This window comes from Mastomys coucha, unplaced genomic scaffold (assembly GCF_008632895.1).
Source record: "Mastomys coucha isolate ucsf_1 unplaced genomic scaffold, UCSF_Mcou_1 pScaffold5, whole genome shotgun sequence".
Taxonomy (NCBI): Eukaryota; Metazoa; Chordata; class Mammalia; order Rodentia; family Muridae; genus Mastomys; species Mastomys coucha.
In genome coordinates this window covers 72051527-72063998 of record NW_022196911.1, presented here as the reverse complement: position 1 = coordinate 72063998, position 12472 = coordinate 72051527, and the positions used below count along the sequence as shown (strand labels likewise).

At 44.8% G+C, this 12472-nt stretch overlaps 1 protein-coding gene across 1 annotated transcript in view; it reads left to right on the top strand.

The window, feature by feature from the left end:
* The first annotated feature begins 8258 nt into the window (after positions 1-8258).
* The window catches only part of Nxn (nucleoredoxin), a 144708-nt gene continuing 140494 nt past the window's right edge, over positions 8259-12472 (top strand). Inside the window, exon 1 of the mRNA XM_031354149.1 lies at positions 8259-8730. Within this exon, the coding sequence (XP_031210009.1) occupies positions 8371-8730 (360 nt within the window). The 5' untranslated portion in view covers positions 8259-8370. The remainder of the gene's footprint in view (positions 8731-12472) is intronic.

Sequence of the window (12472 nt, the reverse complement as noted above, 5' to 3'; positions counted from 1 at the left end):
AAAGAAAAGAAAAGAAAAGAAAAAAAAAAGAAAAAGAAAAAGAAAAAAGAAATAAAGACAAGAATATATAGAGAGAGAATCTGTGGATACTGTGGTGGGCGGAGAGCAAGCTGAGTACAGAGTATTGCATAGGGTACTAGTTGCATGCAACTATGGTTAACGGTGGAAAATGTCAAAGCCCTGTGGCTGGCAGAAGATATTTGCCAACAGCTACTGCTTAGATGATAGAATTGTTGTACGCGGTGGGACCTGGACAAGTGACTTTATTTTTAGATTTTCTTTATTTTAAATTAATTCAAACGAGTCTTTACCTGAATGTATGTCTGTGTACCAAGTGCATGTAGTACCTGGGAGGCCAGAAGATGGCATTAGAGCTCCTGGGACTGGAATTAACAGATTGTTGTGAGCCACCATGTGGGTGCTGAGAATTAAACCCAGGAACTCTGGCAAACAGCCAGTCCTCTCAACTGCTGGTCCGTTTCTCCAGATCCTGGACAGATGACTTTGCAGTTAAGGGGCTTTGATTAATGCCCAACAGCAGAGAATAACTAGGAGCTATAGGTGAAGTTAGAGCTTCTTACACACACACACACACACACACACACACACACACACACACACACACCCATACCTGCATTTCCTGTTTTCTGCCTGCGTGAATCACTCTCTTCTTGCTTACACACACACCTGTCTTTTGAACCCCTCCCTTTGCTTTAATGCTCACTGCCATGGAAGTTGTGTTACTATTATAGTATTCATCTCCCCAATCTGTAAGCACATAAACCATCTGGTTTTTCATCCATTCATCTATTGATGGTTTTTAGTGGAAGTTGATGTAGTTAGGTCATGACAGATAATATTACCTCAGTTATCTCTCATACTCAAGACGGTAAGTCTTTTCTTACCATCTTGACGGTATGTCCCCTATCATTTCTCAGTCATTAGACTGCTAAAGAATCTCTTGCCTTCTGCCCAACTCTTCAAATCATCCACAGAAACATCTTTGAGCACCAAAGTGAAATTCATCTTCTGCTTCAGATCCTTTGCTGCACCAGGACACAAACTCTTAACTCTGTGAATTCCCAGGAAGACACACGCATCCTTCACTCCAAGCTCAGCTCTTCCTGGGCTATTCCCATCCTCACGATTTGCTTTCCATATTCTTATTTAGACTCAGAAGTGATGTGTCAGAATCATTCTTGCTTTGGGAGAGGAGTGTCAAGTCTCTGACTTTAAGACCAGCCTGGCTACAGTGTGTGTGTGTGTGTGTGTGTGTGTGTGTGTGTGTGTGTGTGTGTGTGTGTGTAGTGCATGTGTGAAAGTGTCCATAGAAGCCATAAGAGTGGTCCACTGGAACTGGAGTTACCAGTGGTTGTGAGTCACCTGATGGGAAGTACTGGGAACTTCCTCTAGAAGAGCAAGCAGTGCGTTTAACCACTGAGCCCCCTCAATCATTCTCAGAGGTTTGTTTGGTTTTGTTTGTTTGTTTTTGAAACAGAGTCTCGCTGTGTAGCTCTAGCTGGCTTGGAACTCCTATCTAGACCATACTGGCCCCCCTACTTGGAGAGATCTGCCTGCCTCCAGAGTGCTGGGATCAAAGGCTTGGGCCACTGTGCCAGGCAACTCTGAATCATTAACACTTTGTGTTCTTTAGTGTGAGAGAGCTAAGTTTGAACTTTTTGAAACTCATTTCTTTCTTCATGCCATCTTTGTTCATGTCTGAAGCAGGGTTTCTCTATGTAGCCCTGGCTGTCCTGGAATTCACTCTGTAGACCAGGCTGGCCTCAAACTTGGAGATCTGCCTGGCTCTGCCTCTCAAGTGCTGGGATTAAAGGTATTCACCACCACCCTGCTTCTAGATGACATTCTTGTAACTCAGACAACGGCCAAATGTTAGAAAATGCTGTTCCTATTACATCTTCTTTTTTGACTCTGTGATTTCCTCATTGAGAGGAAAGATTTCCTGAGCTGCTCAGTGGCAGATCTTTAGATTGTAGCCTTTTTCTGGTGGGTGGTCTAGTATTCCTGGATCACATTTCCTATGTGACAGAATTGCTGGGGAGGTTGTTTTTTTTTTTTTTTTTTTTTTTTTTTTTTTTAATTTCTATTTGGGTGTGTGTCTGCACACACATGCCTGTGCAAGTATGGATGCCTGTGAAGGCCAGAAGAGAGCACTGGAAGTGGTACACACCCTTAATCCCAGCCCTTGGGAGGCAGAGGCTAGCAGATAGATCTCTCTTAGTCAGAAGTTAGCCTGGTTTACTTATCAACTTCCAGACTAGCAAAGGCTGCATAGGAAGACCTTGTCTCACAAACAAACAAAACAAATACATAAAGTTATTTTTTTGTTTTAGATTCACTTCCATTCCATAACAGGATGTTGGTGGTCCAAATTAAAATACTTTAAGACCTACTTATTTTACTTTATACCTATGAGCATTTTGCCCACATGCATGTCTGTGGACCATGTGCATGCCTGGTGTCTGAGGAGGGCAGAAGAAGGTGTTGTTCACATCAGGTAGAATCAAGAGTTTGTTGCCATCTTTATTTGAAGATTAAGTCTGGTTTAAGAAAGACACGTGGGTGCCTCGATGACAAAGGACAGACTCGTAATGGCTAACTTTATGAGTCATTTGAGTAGTTCATGGAGTTCTCCACTCATTGGTTCACCTTGATTCTGGGTACTGCTGTAAAGGGTCTCCTGGATTAGACTAATATATGAATTGGATAGTTGCACTGATTAAAGTCCATAGCCTCCCTGCTGTGGGTGGATCTGACTCATTCTGTGGAAACCTGAATGGGACAAAAAGGCTGAGAAAGGGAAGTTACTCTTTGATATTTTGGACCTGGGTGTGTCTACTCGAAGTCTGAGGCATTCACACCATTGACTAGATTGGTCTCCGTCAGGCTGGCCTCAGATCTTCTATAGACTTCTCGGCTTTTGTGATGAGTTAGTTCCTTATAGTAAGTCAATCTCCCTCCCTGTCTCTAGTTCAGACTTATAAAAGTCAGTTTTTTCCAATAACCAAACTCTATTTCAAGTGATTAATGTGTCATAATTTAATCACCCTCATTGATACACAATTTGGCTTTTCCTAGCCTTTCCAATTAGCTATGTATATGTATATGTATATGTATATGTATATGTATATGTATATGTATATACATACAGAGGGAGAGAGAGAGAGAGAGAGAGAGAGAGAGAGAGAGAGAAATCATTGTGCACATTTTGTTAGCATACCTAAAAGCCAAGAACTGTGATATATGGATAATTTTAAAAAAATTGAACTGGGTGTAGTGATGCATGCCTTTAATCCTAGCCCTCAGAAGGCAGAGGCAGGTGAATCTATGTGAGTTCAAGGCCAACATTATCTATAAATTGAGTTCTGGGACAGCCAGGGCCACACAGAGAAACTCTGTCTTGAAAAAAAAAATTGTTTTGAAACAAGACGCCACTGGGCCTGAACTCAGGATCCTTCTGCTTTGGAGGGTCCCAAATGCTGGAACCATGTTGGTTTATGGATCTTTAATTTTCAAAAACTATTTTATGTGTATTTTGCTTGTGTGCATACCTGTGTACTATGTGTGAGCTTGGTATCTGAGAAGGCCAGAATAGGGCATCAGATCCCTTGGGATAAGCCATTGTGCGAGTGCTGAGAATAGCACCTGGGTCCTTTAGAAGAGCAGCGGGGGCTTCTCACTGCTTAGTCATCTCTCCAGACCCAGATTTTTAATTAAAAAAAAAAAGTGTGTGTGTGTGTGTGTGTGTGTGTGTGTGTGTGTGTGATGTGTATGTGTATGATGTGTGTGAGTACAGCATGCATGTGGAGGTCAGAAGACAACTTTGTGGTATCAATTCCCTCCTTCCAGTTTTTCATAGGTGTCAGGGGCCAAATTCAGGTCTCTCCCTAGGCTCACAGGATGTGGCCGGTTTTATGTCAACTTGATATATGGTGGAGTGGAAGTGGCATTCTTAACAGAAAATGCCTCTAAAAAACTGGTCTGTAGGTGCTGGTTGGTGCTGGTGACTTTGGTCCCAACACTTGGAAACAGAGGCAGGCAGATCTCTGAATTCGAGACCAGCTTTGTCTACAGCATGGACAGTGAGGTCTACACAGAAAAACCCTGTTTTGGGTGAGAAAGAAAGAAACAAAGAAACAAAGAAATAACAACAAAAACAAAACAAAAAACTGGCCTGTAGTCAAATCTGTAGTGCAGTTTTTTTTTGGTTTTTCGAGACAGGGTTTCTCTGTGTAGCTCTGGCTGTCCTGGAATTCACCCTGGTGTAGACCAGGGTGGCCTAGAACTCAGAAATCCGCCTGTCTCTGCCTCTCAAGTGCTGGGATTAAAGGCTTGCGCCATCACTGCCCAGCTGTAGTGCAGTTTCTTAGTTAGTGATTGATGTAGGAAGGACTTCCCTACTGTACATGGCACTATCCCTAGGCTGGTGAGCTTAGGTTCTATAAGGCTGGGGGCTGGAGAGATGACTCAGTGGTTAAGAGGGTTAAGAGCACGGGCTGCTCTTCCAGAGTTCAATTCCCAGCAACCACATGCTGGCTTACAACTGTCTGTAATAGGATCTGATGCCCTCTGAAGATACTCATATACATAAAATAAATAAGTAAATAATAATTTTAAAAAGGCTGAGGAGCAAGCCAGGAAACAGCACTCCTCCATGGCCTCTGCAGCAGTTCCTGCCCTGTTTGAGTTTTTGTGTTAATTTCCTTTGATGTGTAGAGGTGTGAAGAGAATAAACCCAGTCCTTTCCAGATTGCTTTGGGTTATGTTTATCACAGCTCTAGAAAGTCTAAGACACGTGGCAAGAACCTTTACCTGCTGAGCCATCTTGCCAGTCCTGATTAATTATTTTTTTTAAATAAAATTTTATTTATTTTATATATGTGAGTATACTGTAGCTGTCTTCAGACACACCAGAAGAGGGCGCAGATCCCATTACAGATGGTTGTGAGCCACCATGTGGTTGCTGGAAATTGAACTCAGGACCTCTGGAAGAGCAGTCAGTGCTCTTTTTTTGTTTGTTTGTTTTGTTTTGTTTTCGAGACAGGGTTTCTCTGTGTAGCCCTGGCCGTCCTGGAACTCACTCTGTAGACCAGGCTGGCCTCAAACTCAGAAATCCGCCTGCCTCTGCCTTTCAAGTGCTGGGATTAAAGGTGTGCAGCACCACCGCCCGGCTTGATGAATCTTAAAGATGGCAAACATATATTTGTTCTGTGTGTATTTTGAATGATACCATGTGATACACATGTCTTACAAAATTAGGCATGTTGTGGTTCTGTAATACAAAATTTAAGACATGCAACATAATTGAATCCTGGATGGAACAGCTTCTTGTTTTTGTTTTTTGTTTTTGTTTTTTGTTTTTGTTTGTTTGTTTGTTTGTTTTGTTTTGTTTTTTCAAGGAACAGCTTCTTTAAGTGAGTCTCTTACCTCATACAGGCCAAAGGACATTGACTAATTCTTTTTTTGTTTGTTTGTTTGTTTGTTTGTTTTTTCAAGACAGAGTTTCTCTGTATAGCCCTGGCTGTCCTGGAACTCACTCTGTAGATCAGGCTGGCTTCCAACTCAGAAATCCGCCTGCCTCTGCCTCCCATGTGCTGGGATTAAAGGCGTATGCCACCACTGCTCGGCATGACTAATTCTTTACAGGAAGCCAAATGAGTCTTGTTGGTCTTCTAGCAACAAACACCCTGCTGGAACTGAGTCTGGAATAATATCCATTGCAACCCCTCCGGCCACACCCCTCTGAAAGGCAGCTGCAAGCTTTGGCTTCTCCTCAAGGCATGCGGCACCAACAATTCTCCAAATTGTATTTATATTTCACGTGCAGCATGTTCGAACTCTCACTTTCCCAGGTGCCAGATGCTGGCTTGGATACACTCCAGTGGAAACCGCTTTCCTGTAAAATAATGAAAGGAAGATGCTGAGCACATGACCTCTGCACACCACACTTGCACCTAGTTTACCAACTCAATAATGACTTTGCTATTTCCCCAATTCCTGATTCCCTGAGCCTCTCACCTATTTCTGCTCTTGATACTCTCTCTATTCTTTGGCTCGAAGAAGATGCAGATGCCGATAGTCCTTTCACATTTTTTTGTGAACTGAAACAGGGTCTTATGACATACCCCTGGCTGGCCTGGAATTTGTTATATAGACCAGGCTGGCCTCGAACTCACAGAGATCTGCTTGACTCTGCCTCCCCGAGTGCTGAGACTAAAGGCATATCTGGCCATCATGCCTGGCCTCCTTTCACATATGTTTAGAATTTGACTGTAGGTATCTATCTGTCTGACATGCTTTCAGACGTGTGAAACTATATACCCACTCAGGGACACTTCATATGTGACTCAGGTGGGAAAATGAAACATTTTAATTCATTTTTAGAATTTATTTTGAAACAGAACCTCCTTCTGTAGTGCAGACTAGCCTGGAACTTAGGATCCTCTTGCTTTCACCGTCCTAATGGTTGCGATTACAGGAACGCACTATCACATACATACGGTTAAGCATTTTAAAAACAGGATGCCAGGGTAGCTGGTTAGAGAGCTCAGCATGGCTAAGACCTCTAGAGAATTCATGTTTGGACCTTTACATTTATATGGGGTGGCTCACAATGCCCTGTAATACCAGATGAATACACACACACACACACACACACACACACACATAAGACAATTTATTTAATATTTTGAAGCAGATGTCATTGTGTAAGCCTGGCTGTTGTAGAACAGGTTGGCCTCAAACTCACAAAGATGTGCCTCCTGGGTGCTGGGATAAAAGGTGAGAGCCACCATTTGTGGCACCAGTGTGTGAAGATTGTCTTTATGACTTTCATTGGTTCGTGTGATGATATTTTACAGATCTGAAAGCTTACACAAATTTTCTCTCTACCTTAAACACATTGAGAACGTCGGGGCATTTCTACTAGAAGCATGAGGTTATATTCCAAAGTTTAAATGGTCTTGTGTTCTACACTTTGTGAGGTTCTCTCCCCTACCCGTGTGTGTATGTGTGTATGTGTGCGTGTGTGCGTGTGTGTGTGTGTGTGTGTGTGTGTGTGTGTGTGTGTGTGTTATAGTACAGGAAGCCTGTGTAATTAATGCATTCTGCTGCATTCACTAGTTAATCTTTTGCACCTTATGTGTTGGTAGAAGTTCTCTCTTTCATTCTTCCATTAGATGGCGGCAGATGCGAAAGAAATAATCTCCAAAGCCATGAAGGATGGCCAGTGGTTTTCCTTTTAAAATGTCACTGTTCTTAGAAGCTGAGCTGATACTCATAAATGGCCCTCTTATGTTTAGTGTGTATATGCATGTGTGTATGTAATAGTATACAGTTTGCCCTGTGTTTGTATCTAGGAGACTTGCCACAGACCATTTCTTTAATCAGGGTTCTTTCCTAAGCATTGGAAAGCATCTTTCAAGATGGGGTAAAAAAAAAAAAAAAAAAAAAAAAACCCTTAGAATTTTCTCAACTACCAGCAGACCTGAGATAAGCTATGAAGTCAGGAGAGCAGCCAGCCCAGATTTGGAAACGCTGTGCCATCTGTTGCATACATTTACAGAAATGGAAGAGAGCCATTTCCCATTGGGGAATGGTTCCAGAGACCTGTGGACTGAAATCCCACACTGTGACTTGTAATCAGCCCACAAGTATTTATGAATTCTCTCTCTTGTGCCTGGCATCAGAAACAGAGAGGTGGTGCCCGCCAGCCTACTTATAGTAGCAAGCACAACACACACACACACACACACACACACACACACACACACACACACACACGACTGCTGAACAAGACCTGGCCTGATATAGTGACATTGGGCAGTGATGATGTTAAAACCCTAACAAGTTTTATATGAGGTCATTGGGGTTCAAAATGTCTTAAGGGTTAGTATTGGAAAGGGAGAAGGAGAGGCTAGAAAAGAACAAGACTGTTGCAGAACTTCAGCGTGGAGAGGGTTTAGGAGTGGAAGGTGAGAGGAATTAGGGGTAGGGATGCAGTTTAGCACGATTTGCAGCCTCGGAAAGCGCCAGTTCAGGGGGGACCGTTCTCCTGCCTTAAGTCCAGGCATTCTGGTCCTGGTGTAGAACTCGGGTCAGGTTTCTTACTTTAGCCACGTACCGAAGGCCCGCGCCAAGACGCCAGCTGCTAGGGACCTGCCTGCGCAGCGCGGGCCAGCCACACAGGGGGCGTGGCTATGGGGGGAGTGGCTGGGCGGCCCTGTGGGCGGGGCTCCCCTCTCAGCCTCCGCTGCCGCCGCTGCCTCCGCCCGCCGCGCGGACCAGCCAGCCCGGTAGCTGTCGCGAGCCCACCCGCTCGCCCGCGTGCCGGGGCTGCGGTGGGCCAGGATGTCGGTCTTCCTGGAGGAGCTGCTGGGAGACAAGCTGGTGACGGGCGGTGGTGAGGAGGTGGACGTGCACTCGCTGGGCGCCCGCGGCATCGCGCTGCTGGGGCTCTACTTCGGGTGCAGCCTGAGCGCCCCCTGCGCGCAGCTCAGCGCCAGCCTAGCCGCCTTCTACGGCCGCCTGAGAGGGGACGCGGCGGCCGGGCCGGGGGCCGGGGCGGGGGCAGGCGCGGCCGCCGAGCCAGAGCCCCGGCACCGCCTGGAGATCGTCTTCGTGTCCTCGGACCAAGACCAGCGGCAGTGGCAGGACTTCGTGCGGGACATGCCATGGCTGGCTCTGCCCTACAAGGAGAAGCACCGGAAGGTGAGTAGCGCGGGCCCCGTGGCGCCCCCGGCCTGCAGGCGCGGTCCACGTTCTGGGAGCCAGCTGCTCGCCGCCCTCACCGGCTGTCCATAGGCCTGCCATCTCTATCTTGGCCGGCTCCCTCCTCTTGCCCCATCCAAGATCCTGTCGGGTTGGGGCGCTCGCGGCAACTCCTGGGTGCCAGTACCCAGCTGAGCCCTCGCTGGGAAGTTTGACACCCCTGGGGTCCACGCGATGGGAATCGCGTAGGAGTGGCCGTGCTCTGCCCTCCCCACTCTACGACCTCTATCATCCTCCTCTAGCCACTTGACTCCCTGTAGATACCTGTGGTGTGTGTGTGTGTGGGGGGGTTAGGGCACGAGCCCCCTTCCCATAATGCCTACACCAGGAAGTTTCCTTTCTTTCCTAGAGAAATCTTGCCTTCCTGGGGGCCCCTCCTCTGTGTCCCGGGACCCAGAGGCGGCTGTCGATCGCGGCTTCAGGAGAGAGGGGAGTTCACTCCTCTCCCCCTTTCTTCTCTTGCCCCCGCCCCGCCCCCTGGGCTGAGTTAGTGGCCACCGGGGAGCTTTTCATTGTCTGGCTGTCCAGCAATCTTCCCAGGCCCAGAACAGCCCTCGGTCCTTGTAGATGCCATAGTTTGGTGGTGGGCTGACCTGGCATACTTCGAATTCGATGTGGAACTGATCCCATCGGTGCAGATGGATGACAGCAAACGGCCCATCAGTTTACTGATGAAATTAGTTCGGGTTTCTGAGTATATCTGTTGGGTGAAGACGTCTGTTTCAATAAAACAAATTCAAGACATTTTGTAATGAGTGGTAACAGGAAAAGTTTTGGCGTGCCCTTGCTTAATTCGCGTGGCGAATGCAACGTATGAATCTGGCTCTTTCGTTTCCCTAGGAGAATCATAGTTTATAGGGCACACAGGAGAAAGGCTATTCCGGGACATTTAGGCTCCTCCAGGGAGGGTAGTAACACATGCCACGTGTTCCTTTTATGTGTACAGAATCATGTTGAGACACATGATTTAGACTTAGAGCAAAAAGCTTATAATTTGACCCCAAAATGTCTTGAGTAAATCATTCACCCCCAGAGCAGTGAAAGGCACAGATGTGAGATTTAAAGTTTGAAATATAGTTTAAGAAATACAGTTGGTAAATTTAACATTAGAAAAACATCGGCCCGTAACCACACAGAAGCGAGACTTTACATCTTAACTGTTTTTCCAAGTTATTATGCCCCTATTTGATTTATATGTCTGCTAGGATATGAATATGCATGACTAGTACTTTTTTTTTTTTGCTTAAAAAATGTGGGAATCCTGTGTTTTCTTCTTGGTGGTTGTCTTGATGATCCTTTTGGGAAGGAATAATGTTCAGAAGTCATTTATTGAAAAAATATTTCATCATCATAGCCTTTTTCTATTGTAGACTAAAATCTGTTTAAAATAATATCCTTATTGGGCAATACAAATGATTTCTAGCTTTTGAATATATACAACAAATGGCAGAATGTTCCAGACTTATGGCCTATTGTAGCTTTTACGGAAAGGGAAATAAAATTGCTGGGCAATAAAAATAGGGAGCAAACTGAGATGTTTTAGAAACATCTGATGTCTTTTGCCCCTTAAATAGGAGTGTATTTGATATGACAAATGGCTTCTTCTGTGCTGGATATCCTGTTCACCCCTTTGCATGAAAGAGCGTGTTCTGTAGCCCCAGCCTACCCTGGCTGGTCCCACTCAGATGAACATCTGGATGACACAGGCCCAGCAGGCTCGTATTTGAAAATACAGTTCAGAATGCTGGATGTGCCTAAATCATAAGCCAGCATCTTAAACATTTATTTTGGTTTTATTTATTCATTTATGTATGTATTAATTTATTTATATATTTTTGTGGTGCTAGGCATGAGATCTTTGCACATGCTAAGTAAGTGCCTTCCACTACTGACCTTCACGCCCCTAGCTTCCCAGGTTTATTTTTTGTGCCATTTTCCCGAGTCACAGCCTGCAGTTCATTTTGTTTCTTTAGAGACCAGTTCCAGAAGCTCTCCTGTGGGGGAGAGTAGGCAGGCCACTCAATGTCTGGCCCCAGGAATGTTCTGCTTTGTAGTGACAGGTCAGGTAAAAAGGCTGAGATGGGTTTCTTGTAGAGAACATACCCAAGTTTCTGTCTTCTGCAGCTTGAAATTGGGGTGCACAGAATGGCTGAGTTCGAAATACCAATTTCACCCCAAGAAAAGTGAAAAAAGAGGGTGCCCAAGTTCAGGACACCTGTGGGGGGACTTGTGTTGATGGGTCTGGCTAGGCTGTTACCCTAACTGTAAAATAGATTTAAAGAAAGGTATTTTGTTCTATACTGAAGGGAAACCGGAGCTCCAGATTGCATTTTTTTTTTAAGTTCTCATTAACATTTGGTCTTTAAAAGCGTTTGTGAGTTTCTTCCCATTGGGAAAACAAAGGACATGGTTCTAATTAGTTATTGGCTGGCATTTCTCTACAGAAAATTGAAAAATTATGGTGGGAAAAGAAAATGCTGTGTGGTATTTCTCTTTCTCTTCTTTTTATTAATTTGTCCTTTATATAGTAAGAAAGTCTGGGGATGACCATATATGTTCAGTCTGCATTTTTGCCTAGCTCCCTCACCTCCATTGGAGCTGCAAGAAACCATGAGGTAAAAGGCCCTGGTGTTTCCCTCTCCTCTTTAATTCTTTACGGAACTTCGAACATCGTCTTTCCTGTTTCTGTTTCTCTCAGTCTAAAGTAATTGAAGCTTTTCTTCTTCCTTCCAGAACACACACATTATTATATAGCTGTATAGAAATTGTAATTAGATGATAATCAAACTTTGAGTGGGTTTGTGGGAGTGGCTCAGTCAGGAAGGCTATAATCCTGAAGTTAAGATGGTTGGGCTTGTTTTAATAAGTAGGCTAGTGGACGTTTTTCAGATTTCTGAAGAGAGAGAGCGTGATGAGTAGTTGGAAATTGGTGATGATTTAGACTTTCGGATTTGAGCTGTCTCTTTCGATGAATAAAAGTTCATTGTTGGAACTGGAAAATCTGGCTCCAGGATCAACTTAAATGTGTTGAGAGTGAACACCAGTTTTGGTTTTAAAGCCACAGGCCTTGGCTTTGCCTCCTGGGTGTGCTGCCATCAGGGGTGCAAACCACTGCTCTCCCTCCACACAGGTGTTTCGGGCTTTGACTTGGTCTGTAATATTCTTAAGTTGGGAAGGGAAAGCATTAGGATTGGGCGACAACTCTGGCTACTTGTTTTGGACAGGTAAATGGAGTCTACCTGGATGGCAGTCATGGCCTGGACTTTTCTTGATTTGGGCACTTTGGAGGTGACAAGATCTGGTACCAACCCAGTCTTCAAGCTCCTTGTCCTCTGGTCTTCCTCTTCCTCTGCCTTAGGGCGAGAGAGAACACTGACTTAAGAGTCTGGCCTGGCTTCTTACTCCCTTTCAAGACAGTGAGTGCAAGATGCCAAAAGGATATGGCTTTGAGTACTGGAGGCTTTTTGCCTTGTTCCTATAGAACAACCAGCTAGGACAGGCTCTCATTGGGGACTATGTTTCCATTTGAATGGGTCTAATAAAAGGCAACAGTCCGGTAAAAGCAATCAGAGCTGTATTCTGGAGAGGCTCTTCCCGTCTTTCATTATTTATAATGTGTGTTTTAATCTTATCTTCTCTGTAATGAAATAGTCTAGTGGCTAAAAATCGAAGTTCTTTGTCT